The sequence below is a fragment of the Callithrix jacchus genome, chromosome 5 (genome assembly GCF_049354715.1).
Source record: "Callithrix jacchus isolate 240 chromosome 5, calJac240_pri, whole genome shotgun sequence".
Classification (NCBI taxonomy): domain Eukaryota; kingdom Metazoa; phylum Chordata; class Mammalia; order Primates; family Cebidae; genus Callithrix; species Callithrix jacchus.
The window spans coordinates 59,134,622-59,160,676 of NC_133506.1; the positions used below are offsets into that span (position 1 = coordinate 59,134,622).

The following is a 26,055-nucleotide window of genomic DNA, read 5'->3' on the forward strand; positions in this document are numbered from 1 at the left end:
TCTCAGCCAGCCCCACCCACAGCAGAGGGCCCTGCCCCACCCCACCCCACCCTGACGACTCCTTGGATTCCAGAGAGGCAAGTGGACTTGTGTGTGGTTTACATGTTTTCATCTTAAAATCACCATCGTCACTAAAACAATTCAAAATCACGGGGATAAAATAAGATTTACAACCAGATTCAGTCTGGAGTTACAGAGCAGAAACTCACTCCCAGACAGGGAGCCCGCAGCCCCTCCCCGACCCCACAGGCGCAGGACACACACAGACAGTTCAACCACATCTTAAACACACAGGTGTTTTTTTATTTAATTGTTCATTTGATTTAATTTTTAAGTTCACTTTACTACGTGGATGAGATGGGTGCATATTATACTAGGCTTTTGCTATGAGAGCTGCCACTGTAAGGACAATCCCAGCCCTCAGTTCCGCTTCCCTTTCTGAGTCCCACAAAAGCCACATGTGGGCAGCCGTGGGTTCCCATCCCTCTGGCTGCTCCCTCTGCGGCTGTCTCGGTGGGGAGAGCAAGATGGGGAAATGGGTCCCTGCTGACCCCTGAGCCCTGCAGGGGTCAGGATCCTCCCGTGCTCCCTAGTGTGGGCCTGGAAGGCTGGCAGTGCCCCGGCCAAGGCCTCCTGCAGGATGGAAGCTGAGGGCCCTGGCTCTGGGTCCTAAGATAACTCAGCTGCCCCTTGACATTTTATGGCAAGTGGCCAGGCAGCAGCTTTGAGATGAGGCTTCCGTGGAGAAGTGTGGGATGCTGCAGTGACAAAAGACAGCCCCCACCCCCACCCCAGTCCTCCAGCTGAACATCTTCCAAGGTCAGCACTGGGCATCCAAGGGAGAGAAGGAACCCAGCCCAGAAGGCGTGGCCAGGAGAGGCCTAGAGCCAGGCCTCAACCCCCAACCCGCTCTGGGTGCCAAGTGGGGAGGGTTTGGGGGAGTGGCTTAGGAATCTCACCCACTGCCCTTCCAATGCCTGGACCTGTGGGCAGTGGTCCCACAAAATCCCCCTTGGGGCTCCCTGAGGAGGACTTGTGGCTGCCACTTCCACCTGACCTAAGGAAAGCCTAAAAGCCCCATGGCCAGGAGTGGTGTCTACCAGGGCAGAGGGTATGGGAGGGACCTGCACTCCAAAGGGCTCTAAGGATGGGTCTTTCAAAGGCATCTGCAAAGCCCTGGTGGGGAGGGGAGGGGCTGTCCCACACAGGTTCTTGGACCAGGGGCTCTCTGGAACTGTTGCGCTTCTGAGTGGGTGACTGCCCATACTGCCCACAACCCTCTAGACCATGGCAGCCTGCTCATGGGTCCCTGGCAGAGAATGCCCACTCCCTAGCAGACTCAGGCTGGGCCCCCAGTGCAGGCTTCCAGGAAGGCCCGGGGTGTCCACCTCAGGCCAGGTGGTCTCAGAGGACCCCGGTACAACCACGTTAAGGAGAACTGCAGCCCCCACCCACACACCTGCCAGTTCCACAAGCTCCACTGCCCACGCAGGCTCCCAGGCACTATCACCCCCTCCCCGCCACCCCTCCCCCATGGAAAGACGGCAGGTGCTGTAGCCTCGCCTGTTGGCCAGGGGCGCCGGCTCAGAGGACCTGCCCTGACCTGCACATGCTGACCAGACAGCCCAGGGCAAGGACCCGCGATCCCACGCCACCACCCTGGGTTGACCACGGTCACCACCACATCTGCCACGGAGTCCCCGGGGGACCCAGCCGCGACCGGCCTGGTGTCTGCACCGAGAGGCAGCGTCTCACGGCCGGCGGCTCCTGCAGGGGAAGCCGTGGTCAGCGATTCATCACGAGGACAAGGCGGGGCGGCTGAGTGCGGAAGAGAAGCGTGAAGCTGGGGCGGGGGTGGGGGTGGGGGACGCAGGAACAAAAGTTGCATCTAGACAGAGGTGAACGAAACAAAACCAAAACCCGACGCGTTCCGTCGCAGGATCCGGGCGCCGCCCGTGCCGGATCATTAGCCCGACATCTCCTCCCGCTGCTCCTTGTTCCTGCGCACCTCGGCGGCGTGCAGCTCCTGCGGGACAGGGGCGGGAGGGTCTGAGGGCGGGGTGGCTGGGGCGACTCCCGGCCTCACGCGAGCTGGGCTCCGGCAAGACCCACAGTCCAGGGGGCGGGAGCGCCTGGGAGGCCGAGAGCAGGGCCAGGGCCCAAGCCGGGACTCCGGGGCACTGGCTGGGCCTCCTCCAGAGCATGAATTTCACCCATCTAGTACTGCGGCTAGTGGCCGTGTCCCACCAGGACCAGAGTCTGGGCCTGCTTCGAGTGCCGCTGGAGACGCCCAGTAAGCACGGGATGAGCCCACGACCCCCAACCCAGCGCATCGCCTCGGGATCCCCGGCCATGCCGCGCCCCGCCGAGCTCAGCCCGGCCCGGTGCCCGACCTCTGTTAGCCCCGACCCCTACGGGCCCCGCCCCGCCACACACCCAGGGTCCACTCCGAACCCCGCCTCTCCAAGCTCCGCCCCCGCCCCTCCAAGCTCTGTCCCACCCCGTCCGCTCCGAGCCCCGCCCCTCCGAGCTCCGCCCCACCCCCCCGAGCCCCGCACCCGCCCTCCAAGCTCCGTCCCGCCCCCGTCCACTCCGAGCCCCGCACCCCCAAGCTCCGCCCACGCCCCGTCCGGTCGGAATCCCTCCCCTCGAGCTCCGCCCCGCCCCCGTCCACTCCGAGCCCCGCTCCTCATATCTCCGCTCCGCCCCCGTCCGCTCCGAACCCCGCCCCTCCGAGCTCCGCCCCATCCCCTGTCCGCTCCGAACCCCGCCCCGCCCCGCACCTTCTCGCGCAGCCGCTCGCGCAGTGCGGCCAAGTGCGCCTCGCGGATCTCCTTGCTGAGTTCCATCTTGTAGTTGAGCTTCTCCTCCGCCTGGCGGCTGAAGTTGTTGTTCTCCTCCAGCGCCTTGTGCAGCACCTCGCGCTCGTGCTCGCGCCGCTCCGCCAGCTGCTTCAGCACCTGCGCCTCCTGCGTCTGTGCAGGGCAGGCGGGCGCGCGTGAGCGCGGACCCCGGGCCCTGCCCGGCCCGACTCCCACCCCAATGCTCTCCGCCTCCCGCCTAGAGCTCGCCCGCCTCACCCCGTGCCTCCACCTACCCACCCCCGGGCGCTGTCCTGGGAACCCTCGCTCGCCATCCGGCCTGTGGACTGCGCAGGGCTAGAAGGCCGCGCTCTGCCGCCGAGGGTCTGCCCCAGCCCCTTCGGCCCCCGCCCCCCTCGGCCCCCGCCCCCCTCGGCCCCCGCCCCGCTCGGCCCCCGCCCCCCTCGGCCCCCGCCCCGCCTCCCTCGGCTCCGGCCCCTCTTGGCCTCCTCTCCTGGCCCACCCACCTCTGCCCCTCTCTCCTCTGCCCCCGCTTGCGGTCCCGGTCCCACGGTCCTGGCTGCGCCCAGGGCCCCAGTCCAGGCTGGAGTGCAGTGGCGCGATCTCAGCTCACTGCATCCTCTGCCTCCTGGGTTTAAGCAATTCGCCTGTCTCAGCCTACCTAGTAGGTGGGATTGCAGGCATGCGCCACCACGCCCATCTAATTTTTGTATTTTTAGTAAAGACAGGGTTTCACCATGTTGGTTAAGCTGGTCTCAAACTCCAGACCTCATGATCCACCTGCCTCAGCCTCCCAAAGTGCTGGGATTACAGGTGTGAGTCACCACGCCTAGCCTCTCCCCATCCCATTCTTATCTCTCAGGAAGAGGCTGAGGGAGCCAGCCCCTCCCACCCCAGGCCGAGCCTGGCCACGCCGGGGCTGGAGCACCGTGCGTCTTGCAGGCCCGGTGCCCATGGGCCTCCTCCGTCGGAACTCGGTGGGGCGGTGGGAGGACTCCTTGCCTTCCTCCGCTCCTCAGCTGCCTCCAGCCGCTTTTGCAGCTCCTCCAGGGAGGCGTCCTTCTTCTTGGGTGGGGAGGAGAGCATAGGGCTCTCCGGGGACAAGTCGGAAGGGGACTTGAGGATGACCTCGAAGCTCTGGCCAGAGGCCCGCTTGTCCAGCTGCTTCACCTCCATGTCTGCAGGGCAAGACCAGAGTGGAGCTTCAGAGGCGCAGCTAGAGCATGGCGTGGGCTGAGCGGGATGCTCCTGGCACATGTCCAACCACAGGGCTGGGTGAAAGTGGGTGGCTGCTCCCACCGGAATCCCAGGCCTCAGCCCCCAGGAGGGCCCCTTCCCCCTAGAACCTCCCTCTCCAGAAGCCAGCCAGGCCAGGAGTTCAGAGAGACCGAGGGAGGTGGGGGGAAAGTCGAGGTGGGCAGGCACCGAAGGGCAGGGCGGGCGGCAGCCGGGCACTCACCCCCGTATTGGTAGACGGTGTTGGGGTGCGGCTGTGTGTAGAAGCAGGAGCAGATGAGAGACAGCACTGACAGCTCCTTCATCTTCTCCTTGTAGGCTGTGGGCACGAGGCTGGGCTGAGCAAGTGCCGCTGAGGCTTGCCCACCTGGGCTTGTGCTTTTCCCTCCCCACGGCTGCCTCTGGCGTGTCTGTGAGACACAGGCCTGCCCAGCAAGCTCTCATGTGTCTCCACACCACTGGCCCCTTCGTCCCTCCTCCCACTCTCTCGCCCGCAGGTGCTGGCTTTGTCTCCGTGGTGTACCCTGCCCTCTGCCTCTCTTGCCCTCTGCCTCTGCCCCCTTTTCCTCTCTCTTGTTATTAATGTCTGTCTCATCTTCCACACTGACTTGTTCCTCCATCTTTCTCCCTGCCTGCTGTGATCAGATGTCTGCGGTCCCAAAAATTCATATGTTGAAACCCTAACCCCAAGGTGCCGGTATGAGGAGGTTGGGCATTGGGAGGGGGTTAGGTCATGAGGGTAGAGCCCTCCTGAATGGCCCCAGAGGAGACCCCGGAGAGCTCCCTCACCCTCCCATCACATGAGGACACATGTGTATGTACCAGGAGGCGAGACCTCTCCAGGCACCGATCTGCTGGCACCTTGATCCTGGACTTTCTGGCCTCCAGAGCTGTGGGAGGTAAGTTCCTGTCACCTGTAAACCACTCAATCTCAGGTACCTGCCCAAACTGACAAAGTCGCCACCTCTGTCTGGGTCTGTTTACCTTCTGTCTGTCTGACTCTGTCACTGTCTTTGTATTTCTCTGTGTCTCTGGGGGTAGCCCCTGACTTTGTCTTTGTCTCTGAGCACGTGCAATTCCTTGTCACTGTCTGTTTCTCTCTAAGTGCGTCGTCCTTCTGAGATTCCTTGTCACTGTGTCTTTCTCTCTGAGCACATCTTTCTTTGATTCCATGCCACTGTGTGTCTCTCTGACCCTTAGCTCCCTGTGCCCTGCTATTTCCCTCTCCTCTCCTACTCCTTCCCATGCCCTCACCAGCTCAGGCAGACAAGATTAGCTCCTGACAGGACCAGCACAGATGCAAACCATCTGTGGGCAGCACTTTCTTGGACTGTAAACCTGGAGGAAGCCCTCAGACCCTCCTTTCTCCTTCCTAATGATCGTGTGGTCACCCTGAGATGAAACCAGGCCCTCACCAGGCACATGCTCTCTGCCCATCTAGGGCTGGGCTTGGGCCACTGATGCCACCAAGAGCAAAGGGAAGGGAGCTGTCCGTTCAGCACCACAGCCAGCCCTCTTGCCCCTTCAGGTCAATCAAGTGCCCACCAGCCAGTGTGCCTGCTGCCCAACCAAAACCAGAAGTAAGCTGGGCTCCTGTGGCCCTCCACCCTGTAAGGGCAAGGGGAAGGTGGTGCCTGCTCTCACAGTGAAAATAATTTATCTCCTTTGGGCTATTCAGGGTGTGCCTCACTCCTAAGCAGATGCACTGGCCCACTTTCTTACTAGTGCTCAACAAGCCTCTCGGCCGGGCTGGTGGCTCATGCCTGTCAGCCCAGCACTTTGGGAGGCCGAGGTCCGGAGATCAGGTTGAGCCTGGACAACATGATGAAACCCCGTCTCTACTAAAAATACAAAAATTACCCAGGCATGTGGTGCCCACCTATAATCCCAGCTACTCGGGAGGCTGAGGCAGGAGAATCGCTCGAACCCAGGAGGTGGAGGTTGCAGTGAGCCGAGATAGTGCCACTGCACTCCAGCCTGGGTAACAAAGTGAGACTCTGTCTCAAAAAAAAAAAAAATCCAGGCTGGGCACGGTGGCTCACGCCTGTAATCCCAGCACTTTGGGAGGCTGAGGCAGACAGATCATGAGGTCAATAGATCGAGACCATCCTGGTCAACATAGTGAAACCCCGTCTCTACTAAAAATACAATAATTAGCTGGGCGTGGTGGCACGTGCCTGTAGTCCCAGCTACTCAGGAGGCTGAGGCAGGAGAATTGCTTGAACCCAGGAGGAGGAGGTTGCAGTGAGCTGAGATCTTGCCATTGCACTACAGCCTGGACAACAAGAGTGAAACTCCATCTCAAAAAAGAAAAAATCCTCTGAGCCCAATACAGTCACCCCATTCACCAGGAACAACCCTGGAGGCCGGGGTATTGGGGTGACACAGCTGGCAGTCCTCAAAGTGCAATCCCAGGTGGTCTGTGTTCTTCCCACCACTGCAGCAGATCCCAAAGACTAGGAGGCTCTGAGGCCCATGCCCCTGACTCCCTGGCCTCAGAAGCAGACAGGAATGTGGACAAGAAGCTTTTTGATCAAGTCTCACCCATTACAATGTTTTAAATGGAGTTGCCATAAAACTGAGAAAACCATTGGTGTTAGAGAAACAGAACAAAGGGGCTGGGCGTGTGGCTCAGGCCTGTAATCCCAGTACTGTGGGAGGCGAAGGCAGGTGGATCACCTGAGGTTGGGCGTTCAAGACCAGCCTGACCAACGTGGAGAAACCCTGTCTCTACGAAAAATACAAAATTAGACAGGCGTGGTGGCGCATGCCTGTAATTCCAGCTACTCAGGAGGCCGAGGTAGGAGAATTGCTTTAACCTAGGAGGTGGAGGTTGTAGTGAGGTCAGATTGTGCCATTGCACTCCAGCCTGGGCAACAAGAGAAAAACTCCGTCTCAAAAAAAAAAAAAAAAAAAAAAACAGAAAAAGAAAAGAAAAAAAGAAGCAGGACACAGGGCAGACATAATCCAGCCTTCACGATGAGCTGGGTCTTCCTGTAACCAGTGCAGAGAATGGCCTGTCCTGACCTAAATTTCCTGGTAACGTATACTTTTCTGGACAAAGCAGCACAGAGCCCAAGAGGGTTTAAGGAGGAAGAGAAAGGAATCCCAAGGTGGGCAGGCCCACTAGAGAACCTTCGAGCTGAGAAGCCAGACAAACCACCTGTCTTGGCCATTGTCTTTGGTGGGGGGGGGGGGACCAGGTGGGGGAGCCTTACAAGGGACTTTGACCTGACTTGTCAGATTTTATTTATTGATACACAAAATCCATTCATATATTTTTTGTGTTATTAAAAGTTAATTTTACTAATTTTATTTTATTTTATTTTGAGATGGAGTCTCACTCTGTCACCAGGCTGGAGTGCAGTGTCACAATCTCTGTTCACTGCAACCTCTGACTCACAGGTTCAGGTGATTCTCCTGCCTCAGCCTCCCGAGCAGCTGGGACCACAGGTGCCACCATCACACCTGGCTAATTTATGTATTTTTGGTAGAGACGGGTTTTCACCATGTTGGCCAGGCTGGTCTTGATCTCCTACCCTCATGATCTGCCCCCCTTGGCCTCCCAAAGTGCTGAGATTACAGGTGTGAGCCACCGTGCCCAGCCTATCTTACTTTTCATTATTATTATTATTGAGATGGAGGGTCTTTCTGTCACCCAGGCTGGAGTGCAATGGCACAATCTCAACTCACTGCAAACTCGGCCCCCCAGGTTCAAGCGATTCTCCCACCTCAGCCTCCTCAGTACTGGGATTGCAGGCACACACCGTCATGCCTGGCTAATTTTTGTATTTTTGTAGCGACAGGGTTTCATCAAGTAGGGCAGGCTGGTCTTAAACTCCTGACCTCAGGTGATCCGTCCAGCTTGGCCTCCCAAAGTGCTGGGAATACAGGTGTGAGTCACCATGCCCGGGCTATTTTATTTTTTAGAGACAGGATTGTGCTCTGTTGCCCATGTTGGAGTACAGTGGTGCAGCTGCAGTTCACTGCAGCCTCCAACTTCTGGGCTTAAGTGATCCTCCCACCTCAGTAGCTGGGATTACAGGCACACACCACCACACCAGCTGCTGCTGCTGCTGCTGCTGCTGCTGCTGCTGCTGCTGCTGCTTCTTCTTCTTCTTCTTCTTCTTCTTCTTCTTCTTCTTCTTCTTCTTCTCCTTCTTCTCCTTCTTCTTCTTCTTCTTCTTTTTTGATACTTTGTAGTGATATGGTCTTGCTCTGTTGCCCAGGCTGGTCTTGAACTCCTGGCCTCGAGGGATCCTCCTATCTCAGCCTCCCAAAGCACCAGAATTATAGGTGTAAGCCGCAGTGCCCAGCCTATTAAAATTTAATTTTAAAAAGGAGGAAGAAGGGTATATCCCAGGACATGTGATGTGGGTGTTAGAGGGTGTGCCAGTCACCTGGTCCGTAGCAGCAGGTCAGGAGACATGGGGGACATTTGGAGGAGCTGAGGAGGTGGCCAGCCCTGCACTCAGGAGGGCAGGGGAGGGAGAGAGCAAGAGGGAATTGAGGTTGGGGCAGAACACATCTAGGTCCTGAGAGAGGACAGGAAAGCAGGGACTTGGCCCCTGCAGACCTAACTCTGCTGGCACCCAGATCCCTGTCATAGACTGCAGGCCCCCATCATTCAGATTGTCCTTCCTCATCACATATCACAAATTACAGGCGGTGGCTCAGGCCTGTAATCCCAGCACTTTGGGAGGCCGAAGCAGGTGGATCACCTGAGGTCCCGAGTTCGATACCAGCCTGGCCAACACAGTAAAACCCCGTGTCTACTAAAAATAAATTAGCCAGGTGTGGTGGCACATGCCTGTAGTCCCAGCTACTCCAGAGGCTGAGGCAGGAGAATCACTTGAACTCGGGAGACAGAGGTTGCAGTGAGCTGAAATTGTGCCATTGCACTCTAGCCTGGGCAAAAAAGGACAAGATTCCTTCTCAAAAAAAAAAAAAAAAAAAACCGGAATGTGTTTACCATACAGGCCAGAAAACGTGATTAACAGCTGCTCAAAACCCCTGTCCACCTTGAGCCTGAAATTTTCACAGAAAAAAAGAGCTGCAGGCTCATACAGAGGAAGGACAAACACCAGGGAGGCCCCTTCCAGTCTACTGCCACCTCAGCAGGTGGAAGGCTGGCGGCAATTTGGGGGCAGGTGTGAGCACCTGCATCATCAGGAAAGAAGGGGCAGGGGTGGGCACGCAGGTCAGACCTCTCACAGGTCTTGGCTCTGCCCAGGAGACATGTGAGGTGTCTCCAGCTGAAAGGTGAGGAACTGGGTCCTGTGGCTGCAAACACAGTCATGGCTCAGCTTCTGATGGCCATGGAGACCTCCTGGCTTGGCTTCTCCCAGCTGATGGCCCATGAGGAGCTTCTACCCCAGGAGACTGACCCTCAAGGAGCAAGTGTGACCAGGCACCCACAGGCCGGAACCTGGGAGGGAGGCCTCCCCTGTGGTCTAGCTGCAGGAAGGAAGGGCAGTTTGGACAGCAGGTCAGGAATTGGCCAATGCTAGAGACAGCAAGCAGGGTGAAGCCTGCACATGGGCCATGGCTGACCAGGGGCCAGGCAGGACATTGGACCATTATTTTCAGAGCTGGTGAGGCTTAATGAGCAAGTCTTCTGCCTCTCATTGTGGAGGGAGGATGCCAAGACCCAGAAATATCCAGACCACCTCTCCACAGATACAGCTAGAGCCAGAGAAGTCCCCCCACCCAGGGCCTCAAGGCACTGCTCCCTCTCTCTCTCTCTTTCAAGATGGGATATTGCTCTGTAACCCAGGTTGGAGCACAGTGGCACGCTCTTAGCTCACTGCAACCTCTGCCTCCCCAGTTCAAGTGATTCTCCTGCCTCAGACTCCCGAGTAGCTGGGATTACAGGTGTATACCATCATACCCATGTTTATTTTTTGTATTTTGTTTTTAAGATGGAGTTTTGATCTTATTGCCCAGGCTGGAGTGCAAGGGCACGATCTCAGCTCACTGCAACCTCCACCTCCCATGTTTAAGCGATTCCCCTGCCTCAGCCTCTGGAGTAGCTGGGATTACAGGCATGTGCTACCATGCCTGGCTAATTTTGTATTTTTAGTAGAAACAGGGTTTCCCCACATAGGTCAGGCTGGTCTCGAACTCCTGGCCTCAGGTGATCCACTCACCTCAGCCTCCCAAAGTGCTGGGATTACAGGCATTTAGCCACTGAGCCTGGCCTTATTCTTTGTAATTTTAGTAGAGATGGCATTTCACCATGTTGGCCAGGCTGGTATTGAACTCCTGACCTCAGGTGATCTGCCTGCCTGGGCCTCCCAAAATGCTGGGATTACAGGTGTGAGGCACCATGCCCAGCCCTTCCCTCTTTTGACTTCCTTCTTTCTCACCACCCCTCTTCCCCCTCACAACCTCCTTCCTCTCCATTGACTTCAGGGAGTTAAAAAACAATTCTTGCCATGAGCTGGGCTGGTTTCGTCTCCCTGCTTCTCTTTGTACTAAACATTAGACACCCAGGAAATGTGGGCTGGCCTTTTGAATGATTCATGAACAGGAGTCAGAAAAGGCACCAGGTAGGCCTCAAGCAGCAGGGTATAGTAGTGCTTGATCAGGGCACCACACATCACTCCCACCCTCCCACCTGCCCAGGTAGATGTCCTTATCAGCTCACTTTGGCTTCTTCTTCTTCCTTTTTTTTTTCTTTTCTTGAAGGAGTTTCCATTCTTGTTGCCCAGGCTGGAGTGCAATGGCGCAATCTCAGCTCACTGCAACCTCCGTGTCCCAGGTTCAAGTGATTCTCCTGCCTCAGTCTCCCAAGTAGCTGGGATAACAGCCATATGCCACTACACCTGACTAATTTTGTATTTTTAGTAGAGATGGGGTTTCACCATGTTGGCCAGGCTGGTCTCGAACTCTTGATGTCAGATGATCCACCTGCCTTGGCCTCTCAAAGTGCTGAGATTACAGGTGTGAGCCACAACACCTGGCCTATCAGCCTCACTTCTACAGAGGATGAAAGGAGGCTCAGAAAGGGCAAGTGTCCCACCCAGCATCACACAGCACGCCAGATGAGAGCCGGGTCATGAGCCTGGGCCTGACTGTAGGTTCCCGTCAAGAGCTCCTGGAGGTGGGGAGTCTGTCCGGAACTGAGAGGGCAGGGGGACCACCGTGTCCTCTAACCCCTGGAGGCTGCTGCTAGCTCCTCCGGGGGCAGATGGAGGTCACTGTCACCCAGACTGCCTCTCACGGTGCTAAGAGCCCAGCATAGCAGGAGCCTTTACCTGGGCAGGAGACTCAGAAATGTGGCTACCACAGTCAGACTGCGTGGCGTGCGGTGAGCATTCATCTCTTACCAGGGAAGTGGCCAAGCACCTTTCCTGAAATATTGAAGCCTCAGCACAAGCCCCAGGGGAGGTGCCATCACCTCCATCCAGATAAGGAGACCCAGGTCCTGAGAGGTTGTGCAGCTTGGACAAGACCACACAGCTCAAGAAGGTCAGACTCTGGTTCAGAAGAAGAATGTGAGTAGAGCCCACAAAAGTGTGATGAGCCAAGTGCCAGATGCCGAGATGGCCTCGCCTTCCCAGCTCAGCCCCAGGAACCCAGCCCAGGGGGACGCCCCATCAGGGAAAGGCTGTCAGGAAAGGACAGGAGGCAGCCGGAGAGGACAGAGCTGTCCTCAGGGCCAGGAGGGGAGTCCCCTCTGCTGAGAGCCCCCCAGTATCCCTGGGTGTGGCCGGGAGGAGGCAGAGGAAGGAAGCACAGATGTACACGACTCCCAGACAGGTGGGGAGATGTGGTCAGTGACACACATGGTCCCCTCCTGGCAGGTGCTGAAGTTACCTGGCGCCCCAAGCCCGTGGGGCCCGAGGGGCGGGGTCAGGGCGGGCACGGGGGAGAGAACCAGTTAGCTAAGGAAAGGGACTGCAGCCACCGGTCCCAGGGCAGAAGAGGTAGGAGGGAGTGCGGTTCGTGGACAGAGGCGCTGATGGGAAGGAGGTGGGGGCCCTTCGTCCCGTCTTCCTGGACGCCTAGCAAAGAAACGAAGCTGGTTCTAAGGCCTCTGGGCGCAGCAGAGCGTTTCGGGGAGGGGCGGGCCTCGCGTCCTCGCTCCCGGGGTCGCCGGCAGCTCCGTCCAGAATCCTCCCCCGCGCCCCCGGTGAGCTCCGCGCGGGACGGGCCAGGGGGCGGGGTGGGCGTCGCCTTCGACGGCGGAGGTTCCCTCTCCTCCCAGAGGGTTTGGGAACGGAGCAGCCCCTCCCTCATCCACGCCCCGAGGCGCAGAGGGCTGTGGCTTTTCCGGCCAGAGCAGGGGTCCGGGGCAACGCAAAGGGAGGTCCCCGAGGCCGCCGCGGTGTGGGGAGGGCGCGGTCCCCGCACTTCGGGCTCCGCCTGGCCTCCCCCTCACTCGGCGCCCGCTCCAGCCCTGCGCTCCCCTGGCGCAGGCAGCGCCCGTCCCGACTGCGGCTTTGGCGGAGGGTCCCACCCTCTCTTCGCCTCCCCGCGAAGGCTCCGTGAGACCCAGATCTAGGGTGGCCGACGCCCCAGGGACTCCGCCCGCACAGGCGAGCGCGCCCACCCGGTCACGAGCCCAAGCCCGGGCCTCGGAGCCACCCTGCGGCAGGCGCCCCCTTCCTGGCACGCGGCTCCCCAAGGCGGGAGGCGCCCCCAAGCCCGGCGTCCGGTCCCGAGCGGCCCCCGGCGCGGCGCCTCACCGCGCCGCAGCCCCTGCCCTTGGCCTTGGGGCTCGCAGCCCCCAGCTCGGGCGGGTCGGGCCCAGGCTCGTCATGCGCAGGGTTGGAGAAGGGAAACCGGCGTCCGCAGCCGACCCCGGCCTCGGATGAGGCCAGACGAGGCCCCCGCGGCCCCAGGAAGCCCACGGCCCCGGCGCCTACCCGACAAGGTGCTGGCCATGGTGCTGGCGGCGGCGGGGCCTGCGGAGGCTGGAGCGGCGCGGGTGGCGGACGGAGCTGCTGATGGAGAGTGCTGCAGTGCCGGGGAGGGGAGGGAAGGAGGGAGCGATGGCGGGCGGGAGGCGGGGAAGAGAGGAGAGAGAGGGAGGGAGGGAGAGAGAGGGAAGGAGCCAGGGAGGGAGGAAGAGACAGAGGAGCCAGCTCCTGGCTGGGAAGGGGCGCAGCCCTGAGAGGGAAAAAGCGGAGGAGGGAAGGAGGAGTCCGACTGCAACAAGACGCCCTCCCTACAACTGCTCACAGCCGGACAGCTGCTTCCTGAACTTGGCTTTGTGAGGCCTGAGAGTGAGGTGGAGATGAGCCCCCTTCCTCAGGGCAGGGGCCAGGAAGGAGGGGAGGTCCCACCCCCAGGGTGGGGCCGCAGAGCCCTGAACCCAGGCCCCTCAATTCTGGGCTGGTGCCAACAGGGTTTGGTCTGTGGCAGCCATCGGAGAGGATGCCACAGCCACAGGGTGGATGCTGGCCTGGAGGCCTCCAAGGGGCATCTCCTGTGGGCCCAGGGATGGGTAGGATCTGAGCAGAGAAGCGTCAAAGTGGAGGAGTGAGGCCAGAACAAAGGCTCTGCTGTGAAACAGAGGTGGCCTCTGCCATGCTCTGAGGTTCACTCACTATGTGGCCAAGGCCAGGGGCACTGTCTCAACACCTGGGCCTTTGTTTCTCAGGTGTAAGATGGGATAATGAAGTGGCCCCCGAGATGGAGAGGTGGGGTGCCAGGGTTGTGTGTGCTTAGTGAGTGGGGGGCAAGCTCTCCTGCCTCCCCCTCTCCTCATAACTCTCCAAGGGAAAGCCTGATAGAGTGTCATTCCATTGCAGGGATGGAGTTGCCCAGGCTGGGAGAAGTGCTTTGCCCTACAAGCAACTAAGTCATGGAGCCAGGAGTAAAAACTCTGGCAAACCTTGGGAGACTTGCAGAGCGATGAGGCTGGCTCAGCAATAGGAAAGCCAGGGCAAGTGTCAGCTCCAGCATGTGTTGGGGCTCCCAAGGCCACCACACCCCAGGGTGGCCTGGAGAGTCCCGAGCCCTGCATGCAAGTGGGTGTCATCCCTGTGACTGTGAGTCTGGTGAATTTGATGCCCAAGAATGTGACACCATGTGGCACAGAGGTAGCACTTAGGACAGGAGGGTCATCAGGTGGGCCCTGAACCCATCACAGGAGCACTTTAAAAGCAGTTTCCTCTGACTGGTCGAAGAAATTGGAGGGGTAAAAGCAGAAGGTTCTCTGTTGTTGAGATGAAAGGCCACATGGCAAGGATGTGAGACCGGCCCCCAGCCAACAGCCAGCAAGACAAGACCTCAACAGCAAAGAAGTGAGTTCTGCCAACAGGAAGAGAATGCGCGTGGAGGCAGGTTTGACTCCAGGGCCTCCACACAAGAACTCAGCCCACTTGGTTTCAGCCTTGGGATACTAGGAACTGGGAGGTAATGACTGAGGGTTGTTCTAAGCTGTTGAGTTTGTGGTGATTTGCTATGAAGCTCTATCAAACTAATATACACACAGAGTAAGCCCCTGGGCCATTCCTAGGAACCCAGCTCTGGGAAGGAGGAGGGAGGGCGCAGGGATGCCCATCACGACACAGTCGTGTCCTCCCTGTCGGCCACACAGTGGCAGTTGGAGACAGTCAGCGTCCTTCTGATGGACTCCAGCCCCAGGTGCCGGAACACAGGTGCTAGGGATCAAGAGGAGTACCCCTGTCTGGGTCCTCCAGAGTCTTCTCATGTGGGTGGGGTAGGATCAGCCCAGTCAGGCTGAGAGCATGGCAATGCCTCACACTCATTTCGACTCTGGCCAGACCCTCCCTGAGCCTGTGTCCTCATCTGGAGCACAGAGACCAGGTGTGTAGAAGCCCCTGGCATAGTGCCAGGAGGACAGATGTGCACAGCTAGTGTACACACACAGCAGGGGCATTGATTGTCAGCTGTACTGACTCTTAGCACGCTAGCGGGCACAGGTCATGGTTGTACTGTCAGTGCATTAGCGGACACACACCATAGCTGTACTGATTGTCAGTGTGCTAACAGGCACACACAGTAGCTGTAGTGACTGTTTGCCCCAATATAGATAGCACCAGGTCTTTGAGCAGATTTTGACTTCTCACCAAGGTCAACTGCAGAAAGTGCATGAGCAGGCATTTCAAAGATGTTTTTCTTATTTTTCTTTTTTCTAAATCTCTCTAATTGGGGGTATGGCCTCTAGGGTGCCCTCACTGCACCACTTCTTCATGGGCATGCCCTCTGAGTCCCTGTGTCTCATCACGTCGAGCAGCTCAGCAGGCTGAGAAAGGCTGGGCACACAGGGGCTCACAGGTGTCCTCTGCCAGAAGGCCAGCCCCACTGTGGCAGGCGCCTGTGGCGGTGCTGCTTGGCTGGTGAAGCCACACTTGCTCAGTGTCTTGCCATCATCCGAGACTTGGTTGTCCTTGTACAGGTGCTGCTCGTCAGGGAGCCACTTGAGGATGTGCTTCAGCTCCAACATGTGCTGGACTCCCTGGCGTCCAGGAAGATGGTGGTCTTGTGGTGCCAGATCATGAGAAGCCCATCCTGGGGGTGGTGGGCCGGCATGAGCGTGAAGCCTGGGACCCCAGCAAGGCCCAGCCACGCCTCCACCACCCCTGGCCCCGTGCAGCCGCCCCCACCACATCAAAGACGTTTTTCATGTGCACATGTGCTAGTTAAAAAAAATGGGGGGGGGCAGGTGGCTCACACCTTAATCCCAGCACTTTGGGAGGCTGAGGTAAGTGGATCACAAGGTCAGGCATTCGAGACCAGCCTGGCCAACATGGTGAAACGCCATCTCTACTGAAAATACAAAAAATTAGGCTGGGCGCAGTGGCTCATGCCTGTAATCCCAGCATTTTGGGAGGCAGAAGTGGGTGGATCACGAGGTCAAGAGATCAAGACCATCCTGGTCAACATGGTGAAACCCCGTCTCTACTAAAAATACAAAAAATTAGCTGGGCATGGTGTCGTGGCCCAGCTACTCAGGAGGCTGAGGCAGGAGAATTGCCTGAACCCAGGAGGCGGAGGTTGCGGTGGGCTGAGATCGTGCCATTGCACTCCAGCCTGGATAACAAGAGGGAAAATCCATCTCAAAAATAAAAAAAATAGAAAATAATTAGCTGGGTGTGGTGGTGGGCTTCTGTAATCCCAGCTACTCAGGAAGCTGAGGCAGGAGAATTGCTTGAACCTGGGAGCAGGAGGTTGCAGCAAGCCAAGATCACGCCACTGCACTCCAGCCCCGGCGGCAGTGAGAGACTCCGTCTCAAAAAAAAAAATTGGCCAGGCACAGTGGCTCATGCTTGTAGTCCCAGAACTTTGGGAGGCTGAGATGGGCAGATCACGAGGTCAGGAGATTGAGACCCTCCTGGCCAACATGGTGAAACTGCATCTCTACTAAAAATACAAAAAAATTAGTTGGGTGTGGTGGTGCATGCCTATAGTCCCAGCTACTCTGGAGGCTGAGGCAGGAGAATGACTTGAATCCAGGAGGCAGAGATTGCAGTAAGCTGAGACTGCACCACTGCACTCCAGCCTGGGCAACACTGTGAGACTCCGTCTTAAAAAAAATGTTTTGGCCGGTTGTGGTGGCTCACACCTGTAAACCCAGCACTTTGGGAGGCTGAAGTGGGCAGATCACCTGAGGTCAGGAGTTTAAGACCAGCCTGGCCAACATGGTGAAACCCTGTCTCTACTAAAAATACAAAAATTAGTCAGGTGTGATGGCAGGTGCCTGTAATGCCAGCTACTCAGGAGGCTGAAGCAGGAGGATCACTCAAACCCACGAGGCAGAGGTTGCAGTGAGCCGAGATCACACCATTGCCCTCCAGCCTGGGCAACAAGAGCAAGAATTTGTCTAAAAACATGTTTTTCATAAACTGTGACTTTTATCAGACTTCTGCACTCTTGAAATTAACCCTGGCTCCTAGGAGGAGCCCTGTACCTCAGTAGAACACTCATTCAACATACATCTGTCAGGCACCTGCTGTCTGCTGGAGCTGTGGCTATGTCAGCAACTACAGGAGGTGGGCAGGGGTACAGGAGTTCCTGACTGCCCCAGGCCAGAACGCGCACTCCTCTAGCAGCTGGCAAGGAGCAGATGACTCAGACTTGAGCTCAGTCCATGGGACAGCCTTTTCTGGCCACTGTTCTCCAGGAGATGGGGTGTGTGGTAGCACAAGGTAAAACTCTTGGCTCCTCGACAGGCTCTGGGCAGTCTAAACACCCTGTGCCTCACTTCCTCGCACATTAAGTGTGGACAATAAGAGGACTTATCCCAGGGTCGTTCAGGGAGAAGTGTGTCAAACATTTGTCTGATCTCACACTGCTATTAAGACACTACCTGGCTGGGTGCGGTGGCGCATGCCTGGAATCCCGGTACTTTGGGAGGCTGAGGCGGGTGGATCACCCGAGGTCAGTTCCAGACCAGCCTGGGCAACATGGTGAAATGCTGTCTCTACTAAAAATACAAAAATTGGCTGGGTGTGGTGGTGGCTGCCTGTAATCCCAGATACTCGGCAGGCTGGGAGAATCGCTTGAACCTGGGAGGTGGAAGCTGCAGTGAGCTGAGATCATGGCTGGGGAGCCCCCTGGAAAATTACAATCATGGCAGAAGGCGAAATCTGTTAGTCCTAGTTCCCAGGTCTGACATGGCGTCAGGAGAGAGACAGATAGAGAGAGAGAGGAAGAAGGGGAACCCGCCACCTTCAAGCCATGGGAGCTCATTAGCACTCACTATCATGGAACAGCCTGGGGGAAACTGACCCCAAGATCCGATCACCTCCAGGCCCTCCCTCCACATGTGGGCATCACGGTTGGAGGGGGACTTGGGTGGGGACACAGCCGAACTGTATCCGCTGGCGTGGGCGGCACTGAAAGCCCTTCCACAAGCGTGTGTGGCTGCGTCTCCTCATCGTTAACTCCCTGCCGAGTCCCGGATAGGCAGCCTGCGGTTCCTTCACCAGAACAGGCCCATGGCGGGGGCTTCTCGGCCGAGCACCGTCTCGAGCAGGAGCGTGGGCTCGCCACCGTCTAGAGCAGGAGCGTGGGCTCGCGCGGCAGACGCATGCGCCACCCGTGGGAAACCGCGAACGTTAAACAGCAGTGAACAGGCGCTGCCTGCTGGCCGTGCGCGCTCAGGCAGCGTCGACTTCCTCCTGGGGCCTTTTGGGAAATGGGGGCTGCGGCCGCCCGAGACAAACAGCCCTGACGCTGGGCTGACCCCACAGAACTGTGCGGGCCTCGCTCTTGGAGTCCGCCCTGCTGTCAGCCGGTGCCGGGTGCTGGGGACACGGGGAGGCCCGCCAGGGCCAGTGCGGGGACAGTAACCCAGGCAGAAGCTAGACCGAGCGGCAGAGGAAGGAGAGGAGGCGGTCAGGGCTCTCAGGAGCCGGGGCCTGGGCCGGGGGCAGCCGTTTTTCCATTTTCAGGAAAGCGGTAGGCAGTGAAAAGGAAGAAAATGCCTCTGGGAGGAGGTCCGTGCAGCTCTCCGGGCAATGGTGATGGCGTGGCCTAGGGAGGTGGTGATGGAACGGAGACCCTGGTGGGGGATGACACCAAGGGAGGAGACGGGCAGGACCCCAGATGTCTGCCTGTGGGCGACGGAAGTGAGGTTCACTGGGCAGGGGAGCCGGGCAAGGAACGCGCATAGGGCCGCGTAGACCTCAAGGAGTCGAAGAGCAGGCGGACCCCTCCGCGGGGAAACAGTTTCCGACCGGAGCACAAAGTAGAGGACCGGACGTGGGGGCGGAAGTGCAGCGCGCTCAGCGGCTATTGCGCGCCTCAGCCCGCGAAGTCCGAACTGGCTGACAGCGGGGCACGCGGTGGCGGCCCTCGACTGGAGTTGGTTGAGTTCCTGAGGGCCCCCCGGTTCTAGAAGGCTCGCGAAGGCAAGTGAGCAGTGAGTCGCAGTGACCCTGCAAGTGGTTCTTTTACCTGAGCGGCTGGGGGGGCGCGTTACGGTTTTTCGAAACTACAGGTCCCGGCAGGCCCCGCGCCGCCCTCGGGGCCGCGAGCTGGTGGTTGGCTGCGCTGCATTCTGGAACCTGTAGTTTTCTGTGTGCGCTGGCGCCTCGTCGTTGGCGGAGGCCATGGCCGGGACTGGAGGGAAGGGCCGTCTTTCAGTGTGTCCGCGTCTAGTCTGTTAGTCCCTGTTCCCAGGCCGCACTGGACTGAGGCCTAGAGAAGTTCAGTGCCTTGCCCAGGGCTGCACGGATTAGCATCCCGGGACGCTCTTTCGCTGCTTCGGCTGCACCTGGTTGCCCATCCGGGCGGGCTGGGGGATGGCCTCCAACCACCAGGAGGGCAGAGGGCTGGAGAGGCAGGGCCGGAGGCTCAGACCCTCCGCTCTGACGTCGTGCTGACCTGCAGGGGTGCCGCTGGCCTCTCCAGCCCTCAGGCTCTTGTGGAAGTTACGGAGTTACTGCGGCGGAGGTTGCAGCACTGTGGGCGTCCCTTCCAGAGAAGGGCGGAGTTGTGGGGCGGGAGGATAAGGCCAGGCCCAGCCACTTAGCGTCTTCGTCCCCCGCCAGCTACTCGTGATGGGGTATGGCAGGGTTGTCCTCGACCCTCTCCACAGGAGGGACTTCTGGAAATGCCCAGGAAAGCCCGGTACCCACAAAAGCTGTCTACAAACAGGTCTTATTGTTTTCCCAGGTCTTGCCATAGGGATTTTGGAAGAGAGCAGCGTTGTGTCCCAGGGCACATTCTCGCATCGATCACCAGGAGTGGCTGAGACCCTGGGGCCTTCGGAGTGGTTTTTTCATACAGACCCGAATAAGCCTGCCCCTCAGCGACCCTCTGAGCCCTCCTGAGAACAGGTTGATATGCCCAAGATAGTCCTGAATGGTGTGACCGTAGACTTCCCTTTCAAGCCCTACAAATGCCAGCAGGAGTACATGGCCAAGGTCCTGGAATGTCTGCAGAAGGTAGAGCACAGGCCCTGAGTAAAGGACCGTGGGTGGGTCGGCATGGTGGAGCTTCTGCCAGGGCGGCTCCAGCCAGGCCCCTCCGTGTGAGATGCAGCCTCTGTCATAAAAAGGACTGGTGTTGAGGTCAGCCATTACACTCCAGCCTGTGTGACAGAGCGAAACTGTGTCTCAAAAAAAAAAAAAACAAAAAAAAACAAAAAACAGGGCTGGTGTTCCAGGTGGGGTGGGAGAAAAGACTGACAGGTGAAAATGATCGTCCTTGATGGTGACAGACTTGGGAGTGCCTTGGGGCCTCTGTAGGAGCGGCTGGCATCCAAGGATCAGGAGGAAGGATTTCTGTTAGGGGCAGCGGTGGCCAGCCTCACTTTGAAGGTCTTTGAGTCTGGGGGTTGCAGGGAGGTGGCAGCAGCACAGGTTGCCTTCTCCTGGGTGCCGTCCTGTACCCGGCTCACACCCCTCCCCTCCCGGAGTTTGCTGCTCAGGTTCCCATCTGAGAGCTTGTATGTAGGACATCAGATAACACAGCGTTAATGTTTTGATCCAGAAATGCAGAATAATTTCCTATTTTGAGACTTGACACCTAATTAGTCATCTTACTCCTTAGGCTGAAAAATACTGTCGTATTTTGCTTAGTGTTCTGCAAATTGTTTGCTGATGGCAGCCGAGTTGCTTCACGTCTTTTAGGGCAAGAGTGGAAAGTGTCCCGAGGACTCTTCATGGCCCCATGGCACTCTCACCCCCTGACAATGCCGTCTGCTTCTTGGAAGTGCTGCCCACTGGCTGCCGAGGCTTGTCTCCAGGTGGCTTGTGCAGCCTCACCTCTTCCTGGCTTCCTCATAACCCTTGCTCCCAACTCCAGAAGGTGAATGGCATCCTGGAGAGCCCCACGGGCACAGGGAAGACGCTGTGCCTCCTGTGCACCACGCTGGCCTGGCGAGAACACCTCCGAGACACCATCTCTGCCCGCAAGATTGCCGAGAGGCTGCAAGGGGAGCTTTTCCCAGATCGAGCCTTGTCATCCTGGGGCAGTGCTGCTGCTGCTGCTGATGGAGACCCCATAGGTGACCTACTTCCCAGGCCCTTGGCCTCCTGTGGGGACGGTGGGAAAGGGATGGTGCTGAGGGTGGGGTGGTCCACGGGGCCTTCTGCTGTCTCTCAAGCAGAGCTCAAGAATTTTGTAGGTACCACACAATTTCTTGCCATCTTAGGTATAAACCTGGGGTTGGGCTTTTCTGCTGAATTAGGGCACTGGAATACCCATGTCATCCATTTTTGATAAACGAGTATCTGGGGTATCAGATTGTTGGCTGTCTGCAGGGTTGAGTTAGCTGAATGCCACCTGCCTTCGGCACGTGAGAACGTTGTGTGAGAGCCATGACCTGTGTACTTGCTTGTATCTGCTCAGCTTGCTACACGGACGTCCCAAAGATCATTTATGCCTCCAGGACCCACTCACAACTCACCCAGGTCATCAGCGAGCTTCGGAACACCTCCTACCGGTGGGTCAGGCGAGTTCACACCTGTCTCAGGGTCATTGAGAGAACCCAACTTGGCATGGTGCAGGGTACACAGCCCATGCTGTGTAGTGGTGGAGAGTGGTGGTCTTTCTAGACGCTCCCCAGGAGTGTGCAGTGTGCTGGTGCCCAGGGGTAGGCTGGGGCCTGGGCTGCCTCCAGTACCTGTGACTGGTGAGAAATTAGCTTTGCATTTGTGTGCTGACTTTGGGCTGGTGTCTTGAGCTCCTTGCAGGCGGTGGGTGCTGTGGCAGTTGTGGGGCAGGGCCAGACTGCAGTGCAGCTTTGCACATGAAGTGGGAAGAGGCCCTGCCGCTTGTCAGAGCCCAGCAGAGTCTGGTATTCTGTCCTGGTTCCTGTGGCAGGACCGATGGCAGGGTGCTATGGAAGTTGTCGAGTCTTGACCCTCTGTCCAGGCCCCCCCCACTGTCTTCTTGCTCCCTCCCATGCCTGGGCCACGTTGCAGTTATGCTCGCTTCCTCTGGCCACTGAGGCACTTTTGTGTCCTCATACAGCTCACGCTGTGGGAACACTCTGTGACTGTTAGAGGCAGCTCCTCCTCGACCCACGTGCCCTCTCCCACCAGGCCTGAGGGTGTGCTGGGCTCCCACGCATGTGCCCTCTCCCACCAGGCCTGAGGGGTGTGTGCTGGTCTCCCACCCATGTGCCCTCTCCCATCAGGCCTAAGGTGTGTGTGCTGGGCTCCCGGGAGCAGCTGTGCATCCACCCTGAAGTGAAGAAGCAGGAGAGTAACCACATGCAGGTGGGTTCCTGGGCTCCTGTGGTTCAGGATTCCGTGAGGCGAGTGCTGCTGGGTGTCCAGAGCCCCAGGATCTGCTCCCTCTGGGATAGGGTTTGAAGTACACCCGGGGGACTGCAGGGGAGGACCTGGTGGGTGGAGGCTGATTCGGTTCCTTTCTTGGCCGGGCTCTAGCCTCGCACTTTGCCCTTCCTCCCTCAGATCCACTTGTGTCGAAAGAAGGTGGCAAGTCACTCCTGTCATTTCTACAACAACGTAGAAGGTACAAGCAGCTCGTTGCGGCCGGGGTTGGGTTGGAGTGTGTGAGTCTCTCAGGCGGAGCTTGGTGGGGCCGGAGCTGGTGGGACCAGGGTTGGTAGGACCAGGGTCGGTGGGACCAGGGTGGGGTTCAAGTGTGTGAATCTCTCAGGGCAGAGCTCTGTGGTGTCACAGCCTGGTCGTGCTTGCCTGGTGGGATGGCCAGTGCAGTCGTGTACCTGGGCCCTGTCTTCTGACTCGAGGCCTCTGTGATAGGCTCCTGTGTGGAAGAGCTCACACAGTGGTCCAAGACAGCCAGCCGGCAAGACTGGTTGGTGCCTGGGGTCATGGGTTTTGCAAAGGCTCCCTCCGTTTCCTGATGAGGGGCTTCCTGCATCTAAAGTGTTGGTGCAAACAGTAGGGTTTTGCTGAATACCTTCTTTCTCTTCGGGGAGCCTGGGATTTTGTTGCTTGCCCGGCAGTGGGTGCTCCTGGGACTGGCCCTCATACCATTCTGGGAGGGGTCTTGGAAGCTGTGTCTGACCTCCCCCGACCCTGCCCCATGTGTCTTTTTCCTGTGCTGACCTTGCTGTGTACTCCCTTGCTGCGAATAATTACAGCCCCAAGTGTGACTCCAGGCTGAGTCCTGTGGGTCCCACACAGGAGGCCCCGGGGCTTCTTCCAGAGACAGGACGAGTGAGTGAAAGTTATCTACCCGGGGCAGCCACAGCCTGTCAGAGGCCAGGGGTGCTTTTCCACCCACGTGGCTGCTCCTCTGGTGTGTTGGGCTTCTGAGGCTCATCTCAGGGTCCCAGAGGCAGTGGCAGGGTGAGCCCCTGTCTGGTGCCCTTGGTGTTTTCTGTGACCTGAGGTGTCATGTCTGCAGTCGCTGGGGCCTGGGCTTCTGTGGGATCAGGGTTCCCTGTTCCCTGCCTCGGTGGGGCTCGAGCCTCGGCTGATGTGGCCCTGCAGCGTAGAAGGCGGCAGTGGTCCTGTAGGCTGCTGTCTGCAGGATGCTTGTCGAGTGCTCAGTGTGCCAGGACTGAGGACCCTGAAGCTGCCGTGGCATCTAGGACAGTGCTCCCCTGCCAGGGGCGCAGCTGGCTGGTCCCTCGTGACCCACCACCAGGCATTTCTGGACCCTGCCCCTTGAAAAGACAGAGTGGATGGAACCTGGCCCTGCAGGGAGCCCCACTTGCTGAGGTGTGTTCTGTGTAGCTTTCTTCTTTGTTGGTTTTTTGGTCTGGTGACACCGAAGCCCCCAGTCACCTTGATGTGTGGTTGTCCAGGCCTTTCTGGTGGTCCTGAGAAGGGGCTCTGTATCTGAGCCCCAGGTTCCCTGACGGGAGCTGCACGCTTCTCTCAGCAATGCCTGTGGGAGGTGACTCTGGGACGGACAGGCAGATGTGTTGTTGGAAATTGTCAACAGTTGTCATTTCCAAGTTCCTCGCCCGGATAGGACAGGAACGCCTTCTGGGTGTCCCTAGGCCCATGCAGCGGGGTCCTTGGGATAGTGTGGAACGCTGACCATAGGCCTGGCCTGCCATGGTCCTGGACTAGGGCAGTGCCCTATGGCTGCTGGACTTGCTCCCTGGTGAGAGTAGTTGACTGCCTCCTGGTTCTGCTTCCATGGGTGTCAGGCCTATGGGTGTTGAGTCCCCCCTCTTTCTCCTCCCCCAGCCTGTGAGCTCAGTCCAAGAAGACACAGACCAGCCCCCAGCCTGTCTCCCTTGGCTTGGGCTCTCATTGCCTGACCTGCTGGGGTTGCCTAGCTGTGAACCTTGGTGTCCTGTCTGCCCCCTGGATGGGCTGTGAGGGTGGTGTCTGCAGCAGCTGCACAGGCCTGGGCATCTTTGGAGTGGGCTGCAGCTCCAGGAGGGACATGAGAGGAAGGGAGGCAGGTATTTTGGACGAACAAGGAGACAGCTGGAGAGCCTCTGGGACACCCCTGCCCCTCGTCCCCTTCCCCTCGCAGCTCCTGTCCTCGCCCCACCCTCAGCTCTCCACCCGGGAAGGGCTGGAAAGTGCCCATGTGTTGCAGCGCATGCTGATTGGCTGGCCTGTTGCTATGGTGCTGCTAAGGAGTGTGCTTTTCCTCCCCTGCCTTCCCTGCTATCCCTGGGGGCATGTGGGGTTGGGTCATCGCTGGTGTGTAGATGTGTGTGTATGTGTGCGTGCACGTGTGTGTGTGCGCGTGTGTGCGTGCATGCTTCTGGCCTCTGCAGCTGAGTCCTGGGTTGAGTCATCTCTGGGGTGTGTGTATGTGCGTGTGTGCGTGTATGTGTGTACACACTTGCTTCTGGCCTCTGCAGCTGAGTCCTGGCCCTCAGGGGACCTGGCATCTGCTGGGGACTGGCACAAAATAACCATGATGGAGTCGGGAGCTGGGGGAGGCTCCACGGCCACATGTGACTGCCCTAAGACTCTGGGATGCTTGTTAGAAGAGGTCCCTGGTCCTGTCTGTGTTTAAGCAGCTCCTTAAGGAATTCTTGTGGTTCCAGTTTGGGAGCCTGTGCTGTGGAGGCAAGGGAGGGGCAGGCCATCCCCCAAACTCCCTGAGATCTTTTCTGCCCTGGGCCTCTCAGCCAGCATAGGCAGTGCCCTTTCTCATGGCTGCCATGCTGCGGGGGTGGGGGTGGGGCACTGTTTAACACAGGAAAACCTGGTTCTTTTTTAGCTGGAAGTTCTGGGTCTGTTGTGGTTGGCAGGGAAGCTGAGTGACTGGCTGTAATCGCAAGGGTTTGTGAGAGACACCTCTGTGAGCTGGGGCAATAGGCTGAGGGGCTGTCCTTTCCTGCCCTGAGGAGGGCTGGGTATGGCCACCACTCCTGTACTATCTTGAGTTGTCTTGGAGAGGATGTGGAGAACCCTCGGGACCCTGCTGGCCTCTGTTGGATCCACCCTCAGCCTCAGACTGCCTTCTAGGGCAGAGGAGGACTCCCTTGGGATCACTTTGGGTGGGGGCCTCCCTTGGGCACCTGAGACCCTCAGTGGGTGCTTTGTGGCATGTTCCCGGTTGTGGGAGAACGCCCAGCCCTGCCCACTGTGTAGGAGCTGTTCTGTCCTGGGCATCCCCTTGTGGTCTGGGAGACTTAGCGGACCCTGAGGGTATGTGTTTACCCCTGCCTCACACCTACAGAGAAGAGCCTGGAGCAGGAGCTGACCAGCCCCATCCTGGACATCGAGGACTTGGTCAAGAGCGGAAGCAGGCACAGGTGAGACCCGTCAGTGAGGCCACACCCACCATGTCCTTCCACGGCCCAGCTCTCCTGTGGCCTGCTGAACCCCCAATATGTTTCTTTCTTTTTAAATTATGAAACTAACAACCATTCAGTATGAAAAAGTTTCAGCAGCCCTGAGGAACGTAAGTAAAAAGCAAAACTGCCTCCCTAGTCCCTGGCCCTCAGCCACCCCAGATGGCCACTGTGGCCCCTGTGTCTGCTGTGGAGGCTTTGTCTGCCATTTTCCGTTTTCACAGCATTGTGAATAGCTTCTCACACTGGTGCTGGTAGCTTGGCCTCGTTCTTTTGAGGACAGCAGATATGTCCGACATCAATAGATTATAGCTTCAGAGATTCAAGTTGTAATAAAGCTTTTCTTATATTTAGGGTGAA

At 58.2% G+C, this 26,055-nt stretch overlaps 2 protein-coding genes and 2 long non-coding RNA genes across 50 annotated transcripts in view; 2 read left to right on the plus strand and 2 right to left on the minus strand.

The window, feature by feature from the left end:
• Positions 1–282: 282 nt before the first annotated feature.
• Positions 283–13,024, minus strand: STMN3 (stathmin 3). Of its 3 annotated transcripts, none has more exons than XR_013535291.1 (6): positions 12,932–13,024; positions 8,112–8,375; positions 4,282–4,377; positions 3,329–4,000; positions 2,784–2,975; positions 283–2,026 (listed from the first exon to the last, which is right to left on the minus strand). XR_013535291.1 is itself a non-coding variant. In XM_054256934.2 (6 exons), exons 1-6 carry the CDS (start codon positions 12,948–12,950, stop codon positions 1,967–1,969), a joined length of 807 nt encoding a protein of 268 aa, XP_054112909.2. In that variant the 5' UTR covers positions 12,951–13,024; the 3' UTR covers positions 283–1,966. The 3 variants fall into 3 exon arrangements, 2 of the variants coding, with proteins under 2 accessions (XP_054112909.2, XP_002747822.2); XM_054256934.2 differs by having other exon boundaries at positions 3,825–4,000; XM_002747776.6 differs by lacking the exon at positions 8,112–8,375 and having other exon boundaries at positions 3,825–4,000.
• Positions 13,025–13,104: 80 nt separating this feature from the next.
• LOC144582516 (uncharacterized) lies at positions 13,105–14,510 on the plus strand. The gene is made up of 2 exons (XR_013535294.1): positions 13,105–13,296; positions 13,820–14,510. It is a non-coding gene; the product is annotated as an uncharacterized LOC144582516 (long non-coding RNA).
• Positions 14,511–15,136: 626 nt separating this feature from the next.
• LOC144582515 (uncharacterized) lies at positions 15,137–18,034 on the minus strand. The gene is made up of 3 exons (XR_013535293.1): positions 17,737–18,034; positions 17,344–17,542; positions 15,137–15,545 (listed from the first exon to the last, which is right to left on the minus strand). It is a non-coding gene; the product is annotated as an uncharacterized LOC144582515 (long non-coding RNA).
• A 76-nt stretch (positions 18,035–18,110) lies between these two features.
• The window catches only part of RTEL1 (regulator of telomere elongation helicase 1), a 36,304-nt gene continuing 28,359 nt past the window's right edge, over positions 18,111–26,055 (plus strand). For 23 of the 45 annotated variants that reach the window (XR_013535288.1, XR_013535287.1, XR_013535286.1 and 20 more), the window contains exons 1-7: positions 19,058–19,545; positions 19,656–19,927; positions 20,615–20,991; positions 21,336–21,429; positions 22,126–22,207; positions 22,406–22,466; positions 25,581–25,656. Coding sequence is in view for 40 of the 45 variants with exons in the window: in XM_078372129.1 (XP_078228255.1) it covers positions 20,655–20,991; positions 21,336–21,429; positions 22,126–22,207; positions 22,406–22,466; positions 25,581–25,656 (650 nt within the window). In the remaining 5 variants the exon portion in view is untranslated. Of the gene's footprint in view, positions 18,901–19,057; positions 19,546–19,655; positions 19,928–20,614; positions 20,992–21,335; positions 21,430–22,125; positions 22,208–22,405; positions 22,467–25,580; positions 25,657–26,055 lie in introns of those variants that run through there. The other 22 variants (XR_013535290.1, XM_078372143.1, XM_078372139.1 and 19 more) reach the window with 5 other exon arrangements.